Below are 26148 nucleotides of genomic sequence, written 5' to 3'. Positions count from 1 at the left end.
GTTAGAGAAGTAAAATTATATAAAAGTATATCGATGCGCGTTAGCGGAATGTCTGTGTAAGTATTGAGGCAATCGATTGTTTTCAGAGATTAAATTATGTCTTTTGTCTGATTGATTGGCCATAATTGGGATATTAGTTTATGTACACTCCAAAGATTTGGGTCAAATATGGACAAACCCAACCATTGGTTTAAATTAACCTATTGCTTTACACCTTTTAATTTAAACCAATGGTTGGGTTTGTCCATATTTGACCCAAACATGGATTGAAACAACCCAGCATTTTTTTAGAGTATATAGCCTCCCAACGATTGCTTTTGGAGGCCGATTGCTGTTTGAATACACCACTCTAATTGCCCGTGGGCGGGGCATAGAGCTACGTCATTATATTTAAACTTATTTTTTTTATATTTCTGGAGATACTATCACCCCATATATTGTATCATTTTAAATCTTTAAAATCTCATCTTTACACATAATATAATGATATGTGTGTATATGGAACACAAATAATTAATATAAAGCTTTAAAAAACAATCGTCACAAAATCGGTCCTCTACGGAGCCCCCCTAGTCCCACTTTGTCAAAAAAATTTATTATAACTATCTCGTGGCCTCAAGATAAGTAACTCGTGGCCTCAAGATACTATCTCGTGGCCTCAAGATACTATCTCGTGGCCTCAAGATAAGTAACTCGTGGCCTCAAGATAAGTAACTCGTGGCCTCAAGATAGTAACTCGTGGCCTCAAGATAGTATCTCGTGGCCTCAAGATAGTATCTCGTGGCCTCAAGATACTATCTCGTGGCCTCAAGATAGTATCTCGTGGCCTCAAGATAGTAACTCGTGGCCTCAAGATAGTATCTCTAACTTGAGGCCACGAGATAGTATCTTGAGACCACGAGTTACTATCTTGAGGCCACGAGTTACTTATCTTGAGGCCACGAGATAGTTATAATAAATTTTTTTGACAAAGTGGGACTAGGGGGGCTCCGTACTCCTCCCCCAAAATGGCGATGCAGAAATGTAAATATGAATATGTATTTTTACGTATCTCACAAAACAGAAAAATCATATCAAAAGAAAGCTCTCATTCTCAGAAATGTGACTATGTAGTTTGTTTTATTGTTTTAACATCATAGTTCACATTATCTCCACAAGAATCGACAGTAAAATATGATTTCTGTGAAAAAACAAAGACAAACGTCTCATTTCTACTTCGATTACAGGTGCTCTAAGCTAAAATCAGCCACAAACTCTATATCATCTTTTACCTAGGATGTTATCTTTCAAATGAGCCCATTTGTACTTTTCTGTGAGCTCCTCTTGGTAAATAATCCACTGTTATGTCGCGGATGTCCAGAACACAAAACGCGCTCGACGGGAGAAACACGCGATCTACACATCATCATCAAAACGTGCAAGCGTCCTCTAATCATGACGATGATATACATATCAGGCACGTGTTCAAAGCTGAGGTTGTCAGCTATGGAACGCTAAAAGGCTCACAATGCGCCACTTTCCCACCACGTTTTGTTAAAAAAGCGGCGTAAAAAGCGCTGTTTGAACGGCCAGGACGCCGCTTTTTACAACGTGGTGGGAAAGTGGCGCATTGTGAGCCTTTTAGCGTTCCATAGTCAGCTTTCCAATCACATGTCAATCATTTATCTAGTCCAGTCACATGCTGAATCAGCCAACGAATCAGTGGAGTAGGTGGGCGCGATCACGACCGGACCGGCTTTTGTACATCACGACGTTGTTGATGATAGGCGCAAGTAGATAGCCTAACAAGTGAATGACAAGTGACGAAGACGACTGACACAAAATTATTGGATATATTTGTATTTTTCGAGCGTTTTGATTAAAAAATGGCATCTGGAGAGGGAAAAGCAGCTAAAAAGGTGTTCTTTTGCGTTGAAGCAATATTAGAAGAGCTTGAAAGAGAAAGTGACGGTGCATCGTGTAGCGTGCATCTTAGGCCTAACGTTATATACTTTCATATTTCTATAGTCTCTCATTTTTATTTATGTTTCAATTTGTACAAGTGGTGTGTTTTAGACCACATAAATTCTACAAGACAGTTTTTTTAAGTGATTAGTGTCTCCTGAAAGGAGAATAGATTTGTTGTGCTTTTATTCACAAAACACAAACAATGTTAGGCTACTTGGTCTCATTCCTTTATACCATTTTGCGTTTCTCAGATACAAAGATTAAACCTGAATGAAAATGAATATCAATCGATAATTAAGTAAAGTGCTTTAGTATGTATTAAAAGTAGGATTTTTGGGGTAATATTAGTAAAAAAAAAAAATCCAAAAGACACATATATGCACTAAAAATGAACTTTGCCTCCCTTCGGTTATATTTGAATAACTCTTGCTCAGAATGTGATAGAGAAAAAATCTTTTTTTTCTGGTGGATACTGCCACCTAGTATAGTCAAACAATATAATCAGCAGGTCCCCAGAGCAAACAGTACCTGAATCAAAGATTTTCAAAGACAGGATTCTATAAAAATAAAAAATAAAAGTCCTATTTTTTTTATGTTTATCGTAATATTTTAAAAGCATACAATGCTATTTATGAAGTTTTGCAATCTGATTTAAAGTCCCCATGAATTCAAAATTGACCATACTTACTTTGTTTGCCTAAATTGATCGTTTTGTGGTGAACAATTCATCCATGCAAGTCAATCCACACACAAAAAAAATTTGGCTTCGTAATCTTTAATCAAAATCTGAAATTTCCCCTCCCCTCTGCATTGGAGGACCTTCCCTGATGACGTAGGTTTGACGGTTTGGGTGTCTGCTTAACATCCGTAATCACGCCCCTCCAACTGACAGTAGACAGGCTGAATGAAAACACCTACTTTTCTAGATCCAATCAGGTGCTAGTTGGAAAAAAAGCCACGCCCACTATTTTGCCTCATTTAGTATTCCGTTTCTCTCGGAAATACGTCACAACACTGGAGAAAAGTCGTTTGCAACTTCCGGTTCACGGGGACTTTAATAAATCTGAAGGGTTTTCTGTACAATGACACTAGCTTTTTAAATTTCCTACACTGTATGTGTCTAGGGTGAATATTTAAACTTTGGTGTGTTAAATTCAGGCGGAATTCCAAAATATGCCTTAGAGTGGAAGAGGTTAATAACAGCGATTGCTTATGTAGCCTAGCTATGTAGCATATGTATGGAGACGACTAATTGTTCTGTGAATGACTGGCAATCAATGTACATTATGTGTATGAAGACAAACACTGTTTAAAGGCTGTAAATAAAATTTTGTTTTTTTTGTATATAGCTTAGGTTTTCTATTAATTTAATAATGAAAGCACTAAAACTTGTGCACAGTTTTAAAACGACTTTTGAATGCGGCATGAGGCATTTTATATAGCGCTTTTCATGCACTACTGTACACCCAAAGCGCTTTACAGTCATGTTGGGGTCTCTCCTCAACCACCACCAGTGTGAGCATCCACTTGGATGATGCGACAGCATCCACAGTACAACGGCGCCAGTGCGCTCACCACACATCAGCTATAGGTGGAGAGAGGAGGGAGAGTGATAGAGCCAATCCAGTGGATGGGGATTATTAGGAGGCCATGATTGGCAAGGGCCATTAGAGGGAATGTGGCCAGGGCACCGGTGATACACCCCTACTCTTTACGAGAAGTGCCATGGGATTTATAATGACCACAGAGAATCAGGACCTTGGTTTTTCGTGTCATCCGAAGGACGAGACATCAAGAACATCTTTTAACATCAAGAAATTGTTTGTAATTATTTTTAAAAATTTAAAGATATATGGCACAGGTAAAAGTAACTGTAACAGCTTTCTCTAGCCTTCAAATCATTTTGTTACCAAGGGCCATTTTGGAGCTCCAAGTGACCATTTTTGAAAAGGTCATTAGTCATTAGATTGCAAAAAGTCAGAGAAAAAACCTTGCAGGAACCTCATTTTCTGTTATATCATCCTCAAACTTGAAAGATAACTTCTTAAGGCTTGTGGCTTTGGACCCAGTGTATGGTGTCGCAGGCATCTTTATTATTATTTTTTTATGATAAAAAGATGTTATGCAAAAAACATTTCCATTCCAATATACTTCAGCTTGTCTAACCTTTTATTGTATTTTATTTTATTTTAACTTATACTAATTCTGAAAACTTGAAAAATAAAGCTCCAATTGTCTTCTTTTTAAAGATACCACAGATATGCACATATTCCAAAGAGTTTAGGAAAGAAAGCCATTTGAGTTCAAGTATGCCATTTCAGCCCATTCTCATCCCTAGGCGTCATGAAACTGACGCCTTGGGAATCATTTTGACCATGCTTCAATATTCGACGCTTTAGGCACCCTTTAGCGTCAGTTACATGACGCGATCCTAGGGCGTCATCTTACTGACGCTTTACCTTTAACGTCAGTTAGATGACGCTATCTAATCCTAACCCTACCCCAGACCTAAACCTACCCGCGTCATCTAACTGACGCTTAGGTAAAGCGTCAGTAAGATGACGCCCTAGGATCGCGTCATGTAACTGACGCTAAAGGGTGCCTAAAGCGTCGAATATTGAAGCATGGTCAAAATTGTCATTTTAGTGACGCCTTGGGGTGAGAATGCGTTGGCCATTTTCATGTTTTGGGCTCAAAAGGGGGGTGAATTTCAAGGGGTTAAAGGATTAGTTCACCCAAAATTAAACATTCCTTCATCAATTATTTACCCTTGTGTTGTCCCAAACCCGTAAGACTTTCATTCTTCTTCAAAACACAAATTATGATATTTTTAATGAAACCTGAGAAATGTCTGTCCCTCCACTGAAAGTCCAGATGACCAAAATGTTGATGCTTAATTTTAGGCTAATTTAGGCTTCTATTCACATTTGTAATGATTGAGAACCATTGAGATTTGTTCTTGCGCATCAAGCAAGTACGTTGCAGCTTCAATGTTTATCACATTTGATGAGCTCTATGCATTGATCAATATATGAATAAAAACCTAAATCTTCTCCAAAAAATCTGTTCATAATATAAAGCAATTGTGTCTCTTCAAAAGATCGCTCAATTCATATAAAGTAATTTACAATGTCATTTGATTCTGTTTAATGAGTGAAAGTTGTGGCGTGTGGAATTTAATGGAGGGACAAACAGGATGAGAGAATATTAAAAATATCTTCATTTGATTTTCTAGCTTCAGTTTCAGCTTCATATCCAACTTGGTGAGAGACGCCTTCTGCCAACTACGGCATATACTAGCCAGAAAGCAAGGACACTTCACTGAACACTGCCAGCATCCATCCAGTTGTTTTAGAATGGACTTTTTAGAACAGAATGATCTTTGTCACATGTAAATTTATTCAATACTGTATGTGCCTTGCTAGAGGATAATGGGACATTGACTCTATTATAAAGCCACACTGTGAGATAATGAAGTGCATCTGTTCAGGAGCGCTCTGTGAACTCACAGTTGTTAAAACTAGAACTTCAATTACAGTTTCAAAAAATGATTTGTAACATTTAATCACGACTAACTCCTGTAGAACTACCTTTAGAGGTGTGCTTGCATCCGTAACTCCTCTAGTTTCGCACCGAATCATTTGGAGCTCAAACACTGAATTAAACAATGCAGATGTTCTACTGGAACAATATGCTCACGACGTGCCCCTGCAGAGGAGGCCGAGAAGACCCTGTCCACAGTCAAATGGAGCCCCCACTGACCCTCAAATTACATTTCTCCATTGTTATTACTGCTATAAATATCACTGCGCACACTTTTATGGCTCTTGTTATCGTCTGCATTATTCATTGTTCAGGATTTTTGAATTATCTTATTGTGTAAGTGCGCATGAATGCACGGTTACAGCCCTCATATTTATTTACATGTGTATGGCTCGTTCGAGCGCTTGTTTTATTTCACTTTTTTAATGAGCAACAAAGTGCTGGCAGTGGAGTAAATGTGACTCAAGCCAATAAAGCTGATTGAATAAAAGCAGATGTCTGTCTGCAATTAAAGCTCTTTTCATAAAATCTGCAGAGCAGGCCAATCAGCTCAGTGCCAAACGGGACTTTGATATCACCTGTGCTGGAAGATATGACAGCAGTATATGGGAGGGGCGAGGGGCCCAGAACAGAGGACAGGAAAGACATGAAAGACAGATTATTAGACGAGTATGTCAAAACCTGCAACATTTGAAAGAAGCCCCTGCCCAAGCCTCCACCCTCTCTATATCCTCCTTCACAAGGTGTCTGAGCTTGTAAGATGGTGTGACTAAAGTTAGGAGGGAACAGCAGAGGGTGAGTCACACTGTAGACGTGTCTCTGTTGAGTGCAGGATGAACCAATCAAAGACATTGAGACCTACCCCGCAAACAACATCAAAAGAGCACAGAGAGACAAGGAGGTGTTACTCGAAAGTGTGAAAAGTGAGCAAAATGGCATGCGGAAAAAATGTCTGCAAATTATGCATATTTTACTCTGACATTCAATGCTTCTAGATGATGGGCATCAGAGCTGTCCGGTGCAGGTAGTGAAGGTAACCATCTCTCTCTCTGGGCTGTGGACATATGAGGCTCTAATGACGGGCTTGCATGGTTAACGCATCCTTTTAGCGCATTGCGACTCAAGTGGGTGGAAGTGAGTTAAGAGCAGGAGCAGGAGTGTAAAGGTAATTGAGTTGTAATCCTGACATACGCAGTTGAGTGACAGGTAGTGCCATGCTAAAGCTACAGCGACGCCAAACTCTGGCCTTTCAGAGCATCAATAAGGCCCCATTGAACACATTAGGAGGAAATGAGTGCCTCTCTTCTCACATCTGTCAACTCAGCAGGCAGGGACAACACAAGAGGACGTTGTAGAAGACACGATTGGAGAAAGATATGGATAAGGGCTGATTTGTGACACTAGTGTCACATTCAATATAGAACACTCTGTACTTCAAGCAATCAGGGACACAACGCATGAGAATATGGACAGATACAGAGAGATTGATCAAGCAAAAGCATTTCCTAGCTGTGGTTCCAGATATTTAGGCAAAAAACTGAAATGTATTGTTTTTGAGAAACAAACAATGGTTTGGCACATATGAACACGTTTGAATCTGACCCAAGATACACAATTTTTGCCTTTTTCAAATAAACAGTCCTCACCACTACACACAGCTGAGATGCTACTGGTGACCACTTATTTAAAGCAATCAAAGGAATTAAGGCTTAGAGTATTTTCGAGCTGCACATTTACAAATAAATATAAGTTAGTGACATATGAAAGTGTCCACAATAAAAAAAAAAAAACTTTTAAAATTCTAATTTGACGTCACAGTTACATCACTGCAGTTGCCCACGCATTGTGGTGGCAAAAAAAAAAAAACAGCAGGTACAAGTGGAGGAAAATGGGCAAGATGATCAACGGAAAGAGAGAAAAAATGTCAGAAGTGGAACTGAAGAAACCTGCGACAATTTACCCTATAAAGCATGAATTTAATGTAAACAATTGATCACATACTGTATGCAGTTGCAGTTCATAGGGGGCATAGGGTCCATTAGCCCTACAATAACAACATGAAATAATATTTAAACCAATAACATTTTACATTGATAACATTAAACCTAACATTTTTATTTAACAATTCTGACTTTTTACTTACAATTGCACGTTTAATTCTCTCAATTCGGACTTTATAGCTCCCAATTTTCTATCACAATTTTGAGGGAAAAAAGTCAGAATTGCAGGATATAAACGGGCAATTCTGAGGGAAAAAAGGCATGTACAAATCTTCATAATAATCATCTCAATTATTATTTAAAAACAATTACAAGGTAAAAAAATTTTTTAACGAATATCAATATAGTAATTTATAATAATTATATAAATAATTTACATTTATATAAATAATATAAACAATTATGACAACTTAATAAAGTTTTCTTTTCAAGAATCACTTTATTTCTTTATTATGATTTCAGGAAAGTTATATCATCCTGATATTTTTTTACTTACACAAAATTAATTTTAATGCAGTAACTAAAAACATTCTTTCGAAGTGGTATATTCAAGTTGTATGGCTTGCATTTATGTATTTTTGAATAAATTGAAAGGACAACAATTGAATGTCATACCTTCGACCCATAGTTAGTTCAGGAGCTCTTGAGCGCATATTATGTTCAAATATAGAATATATTTAAAGATGAGCTAAGCGAGTGAGATTAGGTTATAACCCAGAAAGGATCAATAATTCTACAACTGCTGAACAATGGATGGGGTTTCCCCACAGGTTTTTGGGTAATTCTGAAGAATTGCAAAACAAATAATGTGACAGTGATGGTGTTTGGTTGTCCAGCATATATGTGGGTTTGTTTCTTTGAAAACGAATATGTGTAGAATGAGTGTTAACCTCCTTCTCCGGTGGTATCTTTAAGAGGGGGCTGGTGCATTCCTGGTTTCTGGACTCGCTCAGGGTCACTAATCCCCTGCAGCTGTGTGTCTCTGAGCAGCACAGCCCTGTGGAATAGATTTCTCACTGCCTACAAACTAGTGATACATGTAAACCAGTCCCTGCTTCCTCTAATGCCCCATCCCTCCACCCTTTCATGAAAACTCTGAGTAAGAGCTTCATCTCTCCTATCAAAAAAAAAAACAAAAAAAAAAACAAAGGTTAACAACCTAAGCTGGTTTGCTGGCATTGACTGGTGTTCCAGGTGTTTAGTTAGTTAAGCTGGGCTATTGCATTAATCAGATATTGTTAACTGATCAACTTTTTCTAACATAGTATAATAGAACATTGAGAAACATTTGAAGGTTGCTATATGACAACGTTGAACTACAATGTTTTCGTTTGCTTTCCTGTTCCTTACTCAGCAAAAAAAAGAAAAAGAAACGTCCTGTTATGTTTAAACATTATATATATATATATATATATATATATATATATATATATATATATATATATACTGTATGTATATATATTAAAACTGAGACCTTAAATGTAACAAATATAATGAGACATAAAATTAATAATGAGAAATGGAATAATGAGTCCGTGAACAAAAAAAAAGGGTCAGCATGTGCTGTGGCTACTACAGTCCATCTCATCCTCATGGACTGCACCAGATTTGCCGTTTGCTGTGAGATGTTACCCCACTCTTCCACCAAAGTACTTGCGAGGTCCCGAACACATCTGGGTGGACACATGGATACATGTGGTTTGGCACTGCAAGGACGATCAGCTGTCCTTCCAGTCTCCCTATAGCACTGTCTTAGGCGTCTTACATTACAGACATTGCAGTTTATTGCTCTGTTCACATCTGCAGTCCTCATGCCTCCTGAAGCATGTTCACGCAGGTGAGCAGAGACCCTGGACATCTTTCTCATGGTGTTTTTCAGAGTCAGTAGAAAGGTCTCTTTAGTGTCCTAAGTTGTAACTGTGACCTTAATTGTCTACTGCCTGTAAAATGTTAGCGTCTTATGGACAAGCATGAAAAACATTGTTTAACGACTTTCCAATAAAGCTCTGTAAAGCTTATTTTGATTTTACAAAATTATCTTTAAAATAAAGTCTCCTGAAAAATGGACAGTTCTTATTTGCTGAATTTATATAGCTATTTTATGGGGGTTTTTTTTAAATCTGATTAGTTATTTTTAACCATTAGAACTTAATGTGCATAATTATTCAATTGAACAACAGTGTTATAAAATAGTAATTATTAAATGGTGCAGATAAATAAACAAAAATGACTACACTTGTCTCACAGCAGTCCATCCCATAAAAAAGTGGACTGCTTGGCTGGCATACTAACCCCCAACCCCCCACAACGCATTCTTACTCAAGACATCAGAGTGGAAAGATGAGGCAATAATTCAAATGGTGACAATGTCAGGTTAGGGGGCTTTTCTCAGGAATGTCTCCTGTACAGACAAGATGTGGTTAATAATGTCAGACTATGGAGAGAGCACATTAATAAAGTGACCCATGGTAGGAGCCCTCTGTGTTCCCTGCACCGGGCTCAGAGGTGTATCGCAGCAGCTGGTATGTGGAAGGGCAGTGAGGACACTATCCAAAACAAACCTCACACAGAGAGCCCTTCAACTGAGGGAACACTACACAATCCCAAAAATACTCCTCCATCTTTTGTCTTTGGCACATATCAGCTCCAAAGAATACTGTTTGCTGTGCAGGGAAATTGTCTCAAATACATTATCACCTTGGCTCAGAGCATTAGAATATTTTTTTCAGCACTATAAAAATTGCCTACTAACACCACTTTTAAGAACAAATATAAATCTCCTGTAGTATCCCTATCTCATTCTCCCTGTTAATTTGTTAAACTTCCACATGAGAAATCAAATCAGAGTTCTAAGGAATGCAAATGGAGCATTTCCTGATCTCTTCATCATGTCCTCTCCCTTTCCAAACTCTGGCCTTTGAAAAGGACCCAAAGACGCTGCCTCATCCGTTGTCCAGGGGACTTCCCCTGCTAGACCTGCCAAGAGTTTCCAAAGTCGCGCCTCCAAAGCGAGTCAGAGATATACATCAGTGTAGACAGGTATGTCGCCCCCACACACATGTGGATGAGATGATGCATGAATAAGATGACTCACAGTGACTCGCTCTCCTTCTCTTACTTTTTTCCACTTTCTCTCTCTCATTAGGAACCATGAGTACTGCTGCCGATTGGTAAACATGTTGCAGTTCTGTCACCTAACTAATTCCCCAGAGGAACCAAAGAGCTCTCAGTGCCGGAACTGCTGGGAATAGCACTGTACCATTAGTGTCTTTTAATTGACAGTATGTTGAGTTTTACTGCAGGGGGTTCACAGATTTCACGGGGACCTGTCTTTGATCACACAAGATTCTACTTGAGGAAGAAAAGTGTTTTCTCTTTTCTTCTAAATGTTTCCCTCTCATCATCTCTCACCATTGGCCTTTGAAATTCTCTTAAGACAGAAAACTATCCCGTCGTCCTGCCGAGTTGCGTCTCAGAGGAGGTCAGAAGGGAGAACAACACATGTGAGGCTCTGAGTTAAACCTATGTCACACCCTGATCATAAGAGCCCTGTGTTTTTATCTCACTATGAGTGTCAGTTTAAAGAGAGCTCTCACAGTCAGCACTGACAATGTGGAAATGAAAATTCCCCAAAAGAGAGCTGAGGGTTTTCAATGTCATTTGTTATGAGAAAAGAACATAATGGTATCAATGCTTGGCCCCTTCATGTGTATATTTATGATTCAGGTGGTCTTGAAACACTTCCAGAGAAAGAAATAGTGGGAACAGTATCTTGTCTAGCATTTGAAACTCTAACAGTCCCTCTTAAATAAATATCACACACTGTATATCACACATGCTCCAACACACACATTCCACTACAGTCTCTCATATGTGTTGCAACACAGCAGCTTCTGCAGACAAAGGCTTTCCGCCCCCTAATAGTTTAGCACACCCGCACTAACAGTCCACAGCATAACACTTTTGGCTTTTCCTTACCATTCGAGGCCCCTGTTTTACTCTCCCACCACAGACAATCATCTTTCTTTTGGCAGTGGCCTATAAAGTCTCTTCCAACTGGGACACCACTGTTATTCCTCAGTTCTTAACATATGGGGCCAGGATTGAAGAAAAAGTGTGACTAAATAGGCTCATGTCTCTCTCTGACCCCCCGATCGTATCCACCCCCACCCCCGACCATCGTCCATACTCTCCCTACCACCACTCCCCCCAACCAGATGCATCAGACCTCTTATCAGAACAATATGTTTCTACTTTTCTAATCTACATAATTTATTAAGGTCAAAAAGAGTAACTGGGGAACAAAGCCATGCACAATATTATGTTTTGGCTTTATGGGTGTTGTTGAAATGAACACCATTGCCCTGAATATATCACACACAGCTCTCCCCAACCACGAAAACTGTACTGGTACAGAAGGAAAACAGGGGGAGTGATGGATTGTTGGAAAAGTGCAGAGGTGGGGGGTCACAGGCTTGCAGCTTAACTATGCAGAAGAGTACCATGGGACAGTGGTACCAAACAAGACTTAGAGGAGACCTAGGAGAGGCCTGAAGAGGGAGAAAAAGGAGTAGTAAAATGACATGGGTACCCTTGGTGTTGTTTTAATTACAAAATATGAACACATACAGTCTCGTAGAATGTAGACAAAAGAACTTGGACCAATTTATATTGGACAAATATAGTTTGATTGGGCAATGGAAATTAAGGCCATGAGAATCTGCAGATGTTGTGGTTCTCTTTGAAGAAATCATATTTTGCCCTTAGAGTAATGAGAATATTAAGGTGTTACACTGTGCACATACCATATCTATCAGGGCAGAACAAATATGTTATTAATGGGCAGGATATTTTTGCTCTGAGAAAAGGGCCTTTTTCTTCTCTGAACAAGAGAAGAAAACATTTTCCTCAACACATTTGTGTGGAGTTATGTGTTCAACAAATGGTAAATGTTCCCTTTTACTGGTAAAAGCAATAGAAGAAAAAATAGCTTGCACACTCTCAAGCTCAAAAACAAGCCACTGAATATCTGCAAATTACTCTGCTTGTTGTGGAAGCCAGCCAATCAAAGGTATGTACTGAATGGACAACATCTGCAGGAACACATTTTCTGAAGGCGAGCATTTCGAAGAAAGAGAGTCGGGAGGGGGGTTTCACCCAAGAGCATGGTGGACGAGGTGGGAGAGCTGGACATTCCTGCCTGATGACAGCCGTCACAGTCACACACAGGCACAGGAATGTTCAGGGGGAGAGGCCAGGACCTGAAATGTGCCGATGGATAAGAAAAATAAGACAGAAAGGGTAAAGAGGCAAGAGATAAAAAAGAACGAAAGAAGGAGGAAGAATGTCACTGCAGCACTTTGTAACAGCTCAGGGCTGGTGATCTGGGAGGGCGACAGGATCTGTAATTACTTACCCCAACCCCCCACCAATAGTAGCTCCAGTGTTCACATTTGTACCCCATACCCTCACCTCTCTACCCTCTTCCAGCAATTTCTGTCATACAACTGGGGGGCGAAGATCGCCATAACAACCTCTGAAATGATCTCATGGAATGTGTCTAGTGGCACTGGAATAACCTGAATATGCGCTCCAGATGTGTTGGCTGTCACGGAAAGAGTAAACACATCTGATGGACAACGAATGACTGGATGGCCTCTCAGTTCACCCTGGAGAGTAGACAGAGGAGGGCCGTTATGGTGGAGAAATAGTGCAAGCATGAAAGAGGAAGAGAGAGAGCGAGATGGGGCATGAGGGGAGTGAGGGTGAGAAAAAGGCACCAGGCACCCTGAGGACCTGAGCAGCCTTACAGGCTGTTGGAGAGGCAGGAGCACTGGGCTTGATTGTTCCTGGCCTGTCCCTCCTCTGTGTGGCCTCCGAGGGGCTCCTGCAGCCTCAGCGAATTTCCGTCTGGCACAGACCTGCGAGCTCCTGGGAGCAAACTGAAATATGAACTGCAGGAAGGCAGGATGAGGGAAAGAGAGAAAAGCGGGGTCTGGGATGTGTTCGGGGGCGTCCAGATGGTGGTGGCAACTGATAGTGAACACGGATTTAAAGTGTGCACACTGAAAGTAAAAAAAAAAAAAAGACAGCCAAGTAGAAATAGAATATTTGTGTGCACTAAAATGCATACACACTAGCAGACATGTGTTCAACTCTTAAACAGCTTGGGTGCTTGGGGATGTGTTCGAACTCTCTGTCTGTTGGTTTAGTGGCAAAAGTGTTGGAACTTCTGCTAAAGCCTAAGGCAGATGATTGGTCCATGCTACTTGCTATGTGATACTTCCCTGTAACATTATTATAACCAGTGTTGGAGCATGTTGAAGTTTTTCCAAACAGAACCACACACACAGAATGAGGGAGGGGAGCTTTAATCTCAAGCAGACTACTTCAGTTCAGGCACTGCGGTAGATCTGCCTTATGTTAAAGCATGCAACAGCTACTTAAAATGTGGACAACCTAATCCTTGTCCAGTATGTAAATACAGATTTATATGGCTGGTTTTTCAAATTTTGTGTTGCACTCCCTCTGTAAATTGGGTTGTTGCGCCCCTGGTGAAAGGGACGAGATATGGGATATAGATTCCAGATGTTATCGTTATACCCACCACCTGATGGCCAACTGGTTATGTTTGACAACATATTCTAGATGCATCTGTCCAACAATAATGCTCTTTGAGTGAAGAAAACCTGGAATGGAAATCCCTGATTATAACATGAAGCCAATCCAGCTGATCAGTCTTTGTGGACTAATAAAGGTACAAATGGTCAGCTGAACAATGGCAAGTTTTGAAATAAAAGGAACTATACCTTTTGCTCTCAGTGAAAATAGGAAGAAAAGTATTGTATGCACATTTTGGCCAAAATGTGAGGCAACATTACTTGTATCCTTTAGGGATAAGGCAATCCCACAATTTACCGCAAAGACAAATTTCATTCAATATCCTAGCTAACACTCATGTTCTAAGAACGTATTCTTTAAAATTATGAAAACATTATTTTCAAATGTTCTGTGAAAATTCATTCATTTAAAGAATGTTTAAAAAAAACAATTCCTTTCCTCATATAAACATTCTAGAAAAAGTTATCAGAAAGTTGGACTGTGCCACTGCAAATGTATGGATGTTTATATGCTTAAGGTTATTAGGTGCAGATTATGAGTAGTATCTTTTCCCGTATGTACCCAGTATTCATTTGTGCGACATTTTTTGTGCTTATTAGGGGATTGACTAGCTTTCATATAGTGTATAAATAAAGCAAGCGTCACACTAGACGATTTTTCTGTCGATTTCAAGGCTCATTTACATAGTTGCTGGAGAACAGAGAGAGGCAGTGTGTATGACACGGGGTACAATTCCACTTCGTTTTTAGACACTTGCGATGTTCCCTAAGTGCTTCCCCTCAGGGGATTGCCCAACCCCCACCCCGTCCTACCCTACATTTTGAAGAGAATTTCTGAATTTCTAAGTGGACGAGGGAAGCATATATGGACAGACCCTCGACCCTCTCGATTTTGAGAGAGGGGGCGAGTTTATTCATACACACAATTCATATACCACAATCTAACAAGACATTCCAAGTGATCAAGGGCATAGGGCTGTCCATTTAAACCCATTGTAAGGGTTCCGCCAGTAGTGGGCACTCAAGTAATGTAAGCAATACGAGTCCGTGAGATGGAGGGAAGTTAGGAAGCCAGGAAAGGGCATAAAAAGTGAATTGGAACTCAGCCCAAGTCTTTCAGCAGGTGGGTGTTAACACCCACAGCGACTCAACTCCTTGCTGAGTTAATGGCTCTACCAACCCAAAGTCAACTTACAAGATGTTTGAAATTATCAGAGGAAGTCAGTGATGTCACTGTTCTCATTGTCTTGGCAGTGACCAATGAAGAACTGACAAGATCCTGTCCTGCTGCTCATCCTATTTTTTTTGTACTGCACACGCTGATTTTTATAAATGATGATTGTTTATCCAAAAGCGGTGACAGAAAAGTCTGTTTTTAATGAATTTAATTATTTTTCTCAACAAAGCTGTACATAAACATATACTTGCTACAGCAGGCCTGAAAGGATAAACACATTTTTTCAATGGGTTTTGAGAAAGAGACTATGATTCCCAAGAGTCACAATGTGCAAGCAACAAAGGCAAAAGCAGTTTGTGTCTCCGAAATCCTCCGTAAACACTTAGAAGTTGGAGGGCTACCATCTTGCTGTCAGGCCAGGATTGGGTTCACCCTCAATGCACCAATGCACATCTCGCTAGGCTTAATGAACTAAGTGACCAAACTGCTGACACGCTGTCAAGCCATGGCACATGAGTGAACCTCCTGATTGTCAAGGTGATCCACAGTAAACTCAAGCACAAACCTGGTCCACAAACTTGACAGCATCACAGCAAACTGACAAAAAGACAAAGCTTTTAAACAACAAAAATGCACTTTAGCGTAAATACTGTATATAGAGCTTGTGAAAAGATTGTGAAGATGCCACTGCATTCTCATGTAACACACTTTTTTTGCAATGCTGTTTAAGCCCACTTAAAGATATGTTGTTATCTGGCCAATAAAATGTAATTGGAGCTAATTATACTGCTGATTAGCCTAATTAAAGCTTAGCTTATCCACTTAAGGATTAGGGGCTAAAGTAAGCCTTACACTGATTATAATGTGAGTGTGTTCAGAAATCATAACTGTACAATTCCCTGGCCTGCCCATGAGCCAGAGTCCACATTAAGTCACATGACTACAAAGCTGCCAGAGGCTGGAAAGAAACCTGTAGGTGACGAGATGATTAAATAGACTCATCCTATGCAACCTATTCACAGATTCAGAGTCGGCACTACCACAGGGAATCGTAAAAACACATTTGCATGGCAGTCTTTGTGCAGCTAAATAACATGAAACACTAATTTTAAACCTGAACATTTATGAACCATTTACTGTATGTTTTCAATGAAATGTCTTCTCTCTGATGTCCACTTGGTTTGCAATCATGCCCCTCTGGACTGTAAGGAAGATGTTTGTGTACTGTATCATGTTTTATTGGTTGGGTCTGCACTCTTCTTGTCATGTATGAATTCACAAAGGAGATCATTAGCTGGGACACAGAGACAAATGCAGGTTTGAATTCTGTGGACCACTGAATCTGAATTGTTGTTGAATCCTGTCTTCTGTTTACCACTTTAAAAGAGTGAAGTCAGTCAGCCTTAAATGGAAGTAGCTAAATGTTGTTCATTATAAAGCATCATAAAGCTTTTCTAATGTTCCTCAAACATTTTCTCATATTGGGGTCCAAATAACAAAATGCCCTTAAAATACAGTAAGCTACATTCACACTGGATTTCAGAAAACTATAGTCAAATCGCTGGAGAGCTTTCTACTGATCTCATGAAATGGCGTATGTATGACACGCCAATTCGTATTTCCATTTTTGGCGTGCTATCAACACGCATAATCGCTTTTCAGCATGTTTATCAACGCCGTTGACTTAACGTTACATTACTGTATATATAAATATATGACCTACCCCAACCCCGTCCCTAAACCTACCCGTCACTGGGGTTAATACCATTTATGAGTCTTCCCCTACCATCCTAGGAAAAAGAATATCGCTCCCCAGATGTAGATCTACATTTTGCTTCGTTTCGCTCGGACATTTAACGGCGTGTACATACACGCGGAATCACTCGGACATTTAACGGCGTAGACATACACGCAAAAGATGACGGTTCGTTTCGGCGTGCACATACACGCGGATAGCTCAAAATGCGTATAGATAACACGCCACTTGACTTGAAAGTGGCGTGTATGTTTACGCAAAGTCATGATGTCATGTTGCTATGTGAATGCAAACTGGAGTCAGAATGCTGGAAAATTCAATCTTGGTATCAAGACCCCAGTACCATTTCGGGACCAATTCCGGAGCATGAGAGTGTGAACCTACCATTGCGCGGTGCCTTAGTGAATATTGGATTATTGTGCCATTTCAGTTACCAAAGCTGTTTATTTCTGGCAACCCATTATGTGTGCTGTAGAATTCGTATTTTTGTAGCATGTGTTCAGTTGTATCCCTGCCTGAGGGCACAATGACCTGTGAGGAGCAGGATGACCAGCACTGGTTTAATGTTCTCTCCAAGCCTGATGGCCTGAGTAATACTGTTGCATCCACGTTGATATGAAAGAGGACATGGAAAGTTTATAGTGCCTTTTGAAGAACGGAAGAAAGAACTGGACAATCTAAACAACTCAAAGGCTAAAATGAAACACTTTTTATGAATATATATATCTCCTCATATTGTGCTTGCAGTCTAAAATGTGAGAAATGCTTTGTATTTCCCCATCGTTAGGTCCCGCATTTACATAGAGCATTCCAGCCTTTTAAGTATACTCTTACCATGAACTCATATTCAATACGCACACTACAACTTCCTTCTGCTTTGAAGTTCTGACCTCACATATCCATTTTTGCTGTTTTCACCTTCCCCTTCTGTTGTTTTTATTGGTATTTCTTTAAATAGTAGAAAAATGTCTTGGGCTGTGTGTGTTTCTCAAATCATATCTTTTCAGGCAGACTGTCCCCACTATTAATTGCAAGTGATCAAATAAGATGTGCGTGTCCAAACATAACCAACCTATCTGCATGGGTTGCTTTGGTAATGATGTAGGCATACGTGGACGGGATATGAAGACTGAGGACCTAAGAACCTTTTTCAAGCGAACAAATGAAACATGCTTAGCAGACTTTGAGACACAACCATGGTCTAATGTCCCATACCATAGTAGACACTATAGTGATTCTTCTCAGAAAAGAATGATATGGACCAACTGCTAGCATTATTGGGTGACACTCTAAACATGCTCCATTTACTCAGAGCTGAGAAGAGCTACTGAAACTTGCACTCTAAAATTGGCATTATAGGCTAGTTGGACTGTGGCTGGACCTGGACTGAAGATGTGAGATGCTTTGATGTGGGAGACAGGGAGAACTCCTGGACTGCTTCAGCTAAAGCTTCACAAAGACATGCTGGATGAAAGGTATAAAGGCACAATGCTAACATACCAATATGCTCTTAACATTTAATGTAGCCTTCCTGGCCAGTAAGATCTGAAAGATGAACTTACATCTTGCAAATAAGTATAAAATGGTGTGAAGGACACTTTGTTAGGTTGAATGATATTTGATGAAGGTCCTTTGGCCAAAAAAGAAAGAGTTGTGCAGCGCTGGCTACGTGTGTTTTTTTTGTTGTTTTTTGTTGTTGTTTTTTTTTACGTCAAAAAAGCAGCTGAATTTTTCATAGGCTCATAAAAGAGGCCTGAAGCACTGGAGTGGAACAGAGTGGCGTTTACATGTGAACACAGGACTTGCTCACAGGACTTGCTCAGATGACACCACTGAAAGGAGAAATCATATAGGGTGCCATCAGCCAAGCTACTGTACTAACCAACCCTTCCATTAGCGAGTTTTAAGGAGAAACAGAGACTACTGGCTCACTTCAGCAATAAATAAAGCTGAGGAGAGAGGAAAGTGACTCTGCCACTCAAGATACTTTGTGTTACATCACAAAATTATTAGGTCTCTGGAAGCATCTAATTATGAGTATTTATGACAGGGTGCTCTAGACTGTAATAACAGCTTGGCTTGCAAGTGGCACACTTTATGTCTCACTTCCCCTTCTTTCTTTGTCTCACTGAGCTGTTTTTAAAGTGTTTTTGAGTGTATCTATTTATTCAAGAGAAAACAGGAAAACCTGGATATTACAGTACAAATCTGTATATATTATTATTGTAAAAACCTTCAGACACCCTTTAGATCATTTTGGTGTTTCATTTGTTTTGTTTCTTCAGTACATAAAGTTTTGATAATACACGTATTATTAACCCTTTACAATATGCTGTCTTTAAATACACCATAAATGATACTAAAGCATAGTTCAGTGTCCCAATCTCTGAGTTCAGAGCTACTAAACAGAATGGCTTCTTTCATAACTTTCCTCAGACATCAGCCACAGGCAATCCGACTTAACCAAGGACAAACATACAGGCAGGAGAGCATTTCTGCAGACCCCCTTCATCTCTATTTGACATGTGCTGACTCTCTGCTCCATTAGGACATGAATAAAGCCTTCCATACAGAGAGAGAGAGAGAGATCCAGATTTGAGCTATACTGTATGTTCACAGGAAGGGTACACTGACTAATCCATACTCATCCCTGCTTCTGCCCCTGAGACACAACATGCTTTATTAGTCTGCTGCCCCTCACCTGAGGCACAACCAAGAGAGATATTTGACCAAAACCACACACCCAATAAGAGAATATCGATTAGCAGCCTTCGCTTCACTATAGCACACAGTTATATATCTATAAAGAAATTAAAAAAGTGTCTCATAGCGAAAAACATTTTGAGGATTTTCACTAGTGCCAGAGCTGTTCGTTTGTTTCTGGTGGTGTTGGGTTACTGGCATGTAGCAAAGGAGAAAGAAAGAGAGGGCCAGGAGAGAAGACCTAATAAAGAAAAATGGCTTTTATTGCATTTATCCCCAAGGATTTCCAGGTAAGATATTAGTATTTATTTACTGTAGTTTCGAAATGCAAGAAACTTTTTGGAAACCAAGACTCGCTTAATGAAATACTAACATTGATGGATACTCATGGTGTTTTATCATTAGATGAATAGCAGAATAAGCTTGTATTGGTGGCATTAGTTAATGATGCCACTGTAGTCATAAAACTACACATCCTCTAAAATGGCTCAGAGAAATAATAGCAATCACATAGGAGAGTTATTGTTCATGGAATCCATGAACATTGATCGTACCTCAAAGCATCTGTAACAAGGGTTTCTTGTGCTAAAGCATATTATTCTATTGGAGTAGCTTCAGTAAACGTAATGCCAACCTCACAATGGTTGACTGACTGACCAATTTATGAACTTTATATTGGTCCAAAATAATGTCATGTTAAAAGTTTCATTTTTTATTTCATTCTGTTAGAGGAATATTCTGGGTTCAATGCAAGTCATAATCAATCCACAGCATTTGTGGCATTATGTTAATTACAACAAACAATACATGAATTAATTAATAAAACTGAGCTTAACTTGTATTCAAATTGGAATGTGTTCTATAATTCATCTTGTGCTCCATAGGAAAAAATATTTCCACACTGTCCTGCTGAAAAGATTCAGAAATGTTTTCCATATAATTCTTCATAAAGAAAGATCTTCAGCTCTACTGAAGTCTTGAGGGTATAAAGCTACTAACAATGAGAACAGGCCACAATCAGGAATGTCACCAAAGCCCTTTTGCTAGTGAGAAACATGAAATGATGCTCTTAAAGCTTAGAGACAAAGTCTGATGAAAATAGTTAAAAACTTCTGAACTCTTCACAATGAAATGCAGTCTTATTAAAGCTTTAAGGCAAGAAGACTAACAAGTGTCCCAATTAGTCAGTGAGCACAGGTTTTAGTGATATTAAAGCAGTATTACTAGGCAACTGTTACCTTTTGGCCATGAGGTACATTGCGATTTGCTTTTTTGTTTGTTTGTTTTGTTTTTTACAACACAGAATAAGAGAGAAACGTGTGTGTGTGTAAGTTCCTCCTGTGAGAGCAAACATCACCCTTTCCTCTAGACACCTATTAAAAACTGAATTCCTGCACTAACTGTTTGTGTTCTCAGTAAACTTCTCTAGCGGAGTTGTCGTCTGGCCAGACCCCTCTTCTCCCTCCCTGTGTCGTCCTCACCCCTGGTCTTCAGTGCTATCAACATGTGGCACATGTCCTTGACACACTCAACAAACTCTATCCACGGCTCATTTCCCTCACCTCTCCCTCTCTCTCTTTTAATATGAGGTTGCCTGGTAAAGAAAGCAGGAATCTAATAACGGTGACAGTGGGGCTGTTTTGTTATTGTTCCCTCAATCTCAGACAGAGAGGCTATGCGTACATTAATGAAATGGATAGAAAGAAACGGCATGGAACAAAAACATTATAATATAAGAGTATTCATTGCATTTTATGTGTAAAACAACTACTTTTTCAAGAAATACACAAACAGTATGTGCTAAGAGACTAAAAAATTGAGAATTAGAGTTAATGTGAGAGTCAGATGCTTTATTGTTTAAAGTTCTTGGCTGTGTGTTCATCTTGTGTGTGTGTGAACATGCTTGGCTTCTCTCATTCCACAGATGCTGAGAGGAATTTTTGCACAGGGTTCTCTGATAAATGTTAAGGTCATAGAAAGAGAAAGCGAGAGAGACAGAGAGCGACTGATGAGACTGATGGCAGAGGGAGGACGGGACACATGTCTCGTCTTGTGCATCGCTGCTGTGACTGCATTAGTGGAATGCTACAGTCACATGAAAGAGCTCTCTGAGACGCGGCATTTCTGTCTGCTCAAAAGCTGCACTGTCCCCCTCTCTGCACACTCACGCACAGATAAACACACCGAAACACACATACACACATACTTAAATACAATTATTTATCAACACACCACCAATTAAAAGTATATATGAATAAAATTACTGCACTTAAAAAAAAATAATAATAATACTGCAGTAAATGTTTCCCAACCTCTCTGTAAATAATCATCTAATAAACTAGGCAGCAAAACTAATCAAAATAAAAGTGACTAGGTCAGGACAACAGCATGTATCTATTAATAATTCTTAAAACACTAGGAAACAGGATTAAAAAGGACTTCCGAAACAATTAAAAAAATGTCATTTTAACTTCAGCATCAACAATCGCTTAATCAAATTACTCCAAAGTACCACAGAGAATCAATAATACACAGAATGAAGTTTAAAAAAAAAGATGAAGAAAAACATTTGTCAAAAAAGACACACTAAATATTTTACTTATTTTTCTTAAAAAAATAAAAAATATATAATTAGCATTTTAACATATATGCAGTATAGCTCAGCTTCATACATTCAAGTGGCCATGTGCTGCTGTGTAGTTCTGGGGGATTTATTTAAGACCTACCACTTATCTTGTCATATCTGATTTTTTTTTTTAGCGCTCTAGTCCAAGCTCAGTCAGAAGTGACACTTTTTAATCAAACCTTTCCTTGGACCTCACAGGATCGCTAAACAGCTTTATCCCTGTTCTTTTTTATTAAGAGACAAATGCACTTCTGGAAATCCCATTGTTTCCAGCTCATTTTGTACGACACAATGTGAAACATCTTATTCTGTAGTACCTCCATATAAACTATAAAAAATAAATCACCCACAATAATCATACACCTCCCCACTGAGTACTTTAGTCACTGCAAGGCTTCTGTTTTGTGCTATAGCTTGTAGATCCACAACATCCAGCCCAGCTTGGTTCTCTCCACAAATAGAAGTGAATTATTGTCTTAGTTCTTTAAGAGAGCAGAGGTTACCCTTAAACTATCATTTCCTCAGGTCATCAATCCAGTTCTAGCAGCTGACACACCAGAGTATTTCTGTTTTACCTCAACATTTACAGCTATCCCGCAACAAAATACCCTTGGCAATGAATCACAGAAATACAACAGAGAGCGCATACTCTTGTTGTAGAAAAATTTCAAAAATGCTATTTTAATAGGGGAAAAAAGTGTTTGTTGGACACTTTAGTGATGATGCCTTGTGTGCATATACAAAACCACAAATCCTAAAAAAAATAATTGCAACAACAAACATAACATAATTTCTATGACCCCTCTGGAAATCAATACTTAAAACAATATTTTGTTGTATTTAAGTTGAAACCCCTGTATTTTATTTGAATCTTACATTTCTTAAAATGTATGATGTTTCCTGATCAATTCATATACAATTTTTAAAAACACTTGTGATCTAACTATATATTGTGACATTGCTAGAATAAACTATGAAGCCTAATTATTGTAACAAGTTCTCATTACTGAAATGAGATTTAAAATGGTCTCATCTGCATGTTTTTCTTTCATAGTTTTTCTACCAAATATATACAATGTGTTTTTTTTTTTTTTCTTTAATTATCATTCTGGTCTCTCAATGAAATAACTGTCTGTGTTTTAGTTCAATTTCATAGTCTTTTTCTTCAGGTCATTCATTCACACATTCACTTATAAGGCCCATCACAAGAATCAACAGACGGACAAAGGAGGAGAAAATGCCTCTTTTTTTAAAGGAGGAGAAAATGCCTATTTTCTAACAGCAAATATACAAAACTTCAAAAGAAATTTGAACCGTAACACTATTCTCTGCTAGGTATTCTCACTGTTTTGCTGGTGTTATGACCAACCTGTCGTACCCACCCCATCCATCCATAATACACTGTCTGTCTATCAGATGAGTTTCAGCAGTGCTCTATATTCCACTTTTCTCGTTTACAGGTTGCACTAGTATAAGGCTTTTCTTTTTTTTACTTAATACAAGGAGCACAAATTATTATTATTATCAATATTTTTTTAAGTAGTCCTGCATTTCTACTTAGAAACTCAATTTTACATGTGTCACCAACACAATTCACAGAGAGGTTCAAGATCAAATAAGCAGTGTGTGTGTGTGTGTGTGTGTGTGTGTGTGTGTGTGTGTGTGTGTGTGTGTGTGTGTGTGTGTGTGTGTGTGTGTGTGTGTGTGTGTGTGTGTGTGTGTGTGTGTGTGTGTGTGTGTGTGTGTGTGTGTGTGTGTGTGTGTGTGTGTGTGTGTGTGTGTGTGTGTGTGTGTGTGGAGAGAGTAGGCAGAGGGTCAGAGAACACAGGGCTAAGTGGACCTGCTCTTCATTAAGACAATGTCTCCGGGGGACGTCACTAGGGCTACCTGTCCATGCGCTTATTGAACCGTCTAACCATCATCTACCCTCTTACTCTGCCAGGGCCCCTGGAGAATCACACCAGCACAGCTGACAAGTTCAGCCTTAGACTGCGCCTGCAACATGAAAGCACCTCTTCATTTTACCTCCTCCTTCCCTCTCTCTCGCACACCCTCTCATTTCTCCCATACTCCTGCCCTGAACCTATGGTCTTTTTTTTTTTAAGAAAAAAGGAGATGGAACTGAGAAAGACAAAGAGAAAGAGAGCAAGGAGGATAGAGATAGAGAAGGGGGACATAACTGCGTTTGACTCTTGACATGGAGCAGATGAAATGTTAAGTGTCCAGAAAAGTCCGGGGAGCCGTGCAGATAAAAGTCATCAAATGACACTCTTGGAATGCAAATTGGCATTCTTGACTGCAGCACTTGAACAACTGTGCCCCATCACAGACAGCCGCTGAGATTAGGACAAAAAATATATAATAATAATAATTTAAACCGCCAATCTCATAAATCCTTAAGTAGAGTAACGGGGAGATTTTTTTCCCCCAATTGAATATATTCAGAGATATCTCCTCCTTGTCTCTGCGTTCACTGAGAGTGAAATACCTCAGTGTTCACCTGCCCATGTAAATCACTTTCTCTCTTTTCAGAAAAATAAAAGCAATAAACATTATGATAAAAAAAAGAAAATATTGTAATCATCACCAACAGGTTGCACATAAATCTGAAAATAATTTTTAAATGAATTAATTTGGTTGCATTTGAGTATTGCTCGGATGATTAGTGTACAAAAATACATTGAAAGTAAATCATGACGATTGCTGCCATTTAAAACCAGGTTTGAAAGCTGAATAATTTTGTCTTGGAATTCATAAACATTGATTTGTGTGAACTTATTTAATTTTATTTCAAGGATATGTTTCCACCATATAAGATATTCTTTCAAAAAACAAATCTATATTACATTATCTATAAATTCTGTTATTGTATGTTATATATTTTATATGTAGCCTATCCATTATAGTTGTAGATGAGTCAAATTCAGATGATACTTATAAAATTGGACCTATTTGACACATAACCTATTAACGTTTTGATTTATTTCTATGATTGTATTTTTATTTTATTTTTTACATAAGCGACCTAGCGACAGCTGTGCACTCATATGGTGTTTTTTTATGTAATGAGAAAAAAACTGAGATGAAAGAAATCCCCAGGTAAAGCAGTTTAACTTTAACTTGCTTGTTAAAGCAAGTTTGTAAACATGCTCACGGCGGTAGATTTTCTGATTAAACTTCTTGACCAACACTTTCGATAAACTTCAGCAAGTCATACCGGTTAACAGATTTATTTGTATCAAAGTTTCATGACATTTGTAACTATTTAAGTGTACGTGTAGTGGTCGTAATGAGCGCTATACTGTACAGTAGGCTATAGCCTACTGTTTGTTAATGGCATTAATGAGAGTTATTGTAAAGTGTTCATTTGTTGATCGCTCATACTCACCATTTCTTCATATTGTGTGAATGGCAGAATGAAGTTCAGTCAGATCTCGCCCTCATGTGGGGGGACTCTCTCCTCTTCCCTCTTCTCTTCTTTACGCAAATCTCTCTAAACTCACTCAAAACTTTATGTCTGTCCCTTCAGTTTTAAACCGATAATAATATTGGGAACAACGAGAACAACAGTCCTCTATCGTTTAAAAAACATTGATTTAAAAACACGGAGTCAGTTCTGCGCTCTCGTCATTCGCATGTACCGGGTCTCAGTAAAGCGAAAGAAGCACGTTGGCTGAAATATAAGCTGTTTCGGTGGATCCAGAAGCCCAGCGCTGGTTCCGCTGTTCCAGATCCGCTCGTATAAGACACTCCACCGGGACTGAAGCGGGACTAAA

General features: G+C 39.0%; 1 protein-coding gene across 1 annotated transcript in view; it reads right to left on the bottom strand.

Annotated features, from left to right (window-relative positions):
- The window catches only part of LOC130099449 (zinc finger protein basonuclin-2-like), a 188822-nt gene extending 162928 nt beyond the window's left edge, over window positions 1-25894 (bottom strand). Inside the window, exon 1 of the mRNA XM_056265155.1 lies at window positions 25761-25894. Within this exon, the coding sequence (XP_056121130.1) occupies window positions 25761-25763 (3 nt within the window). The 5' untranslated portion in view covers window positions 25764-25894. The remainder of the gene's footprint in view (window positions 1-25760) is intronic.
- Window positions 25895-26148: the final 254 nt, after the last annotated feature.

The sequence above is a fragment of the Rhinichthys klamathensis genome, unplaced genomic scaffold (genome assembly GCF_029890125.1).
Source record: "Rhinichthys klamathensis goyatoka isolate OS25496 unplaced genomic scaffold, OSU_Roscu_1.1 h1tg000229l_1, whole genome shotgun sequence".
In the NCBI taxonomy this organism is placed as follows: domain Eukaryota; kingdom Metazoa; phylum Chordata; class Actinopteri; order Cypriniformes; family Leuciscidae; genus Rhinichthys; species Rhinichthys klamathensis.
The sequence above is the reverse complement of the archived record's forward strand: the minus strand, read 5'-3'. Positions and strand labels throughout refer to the sequence as shown.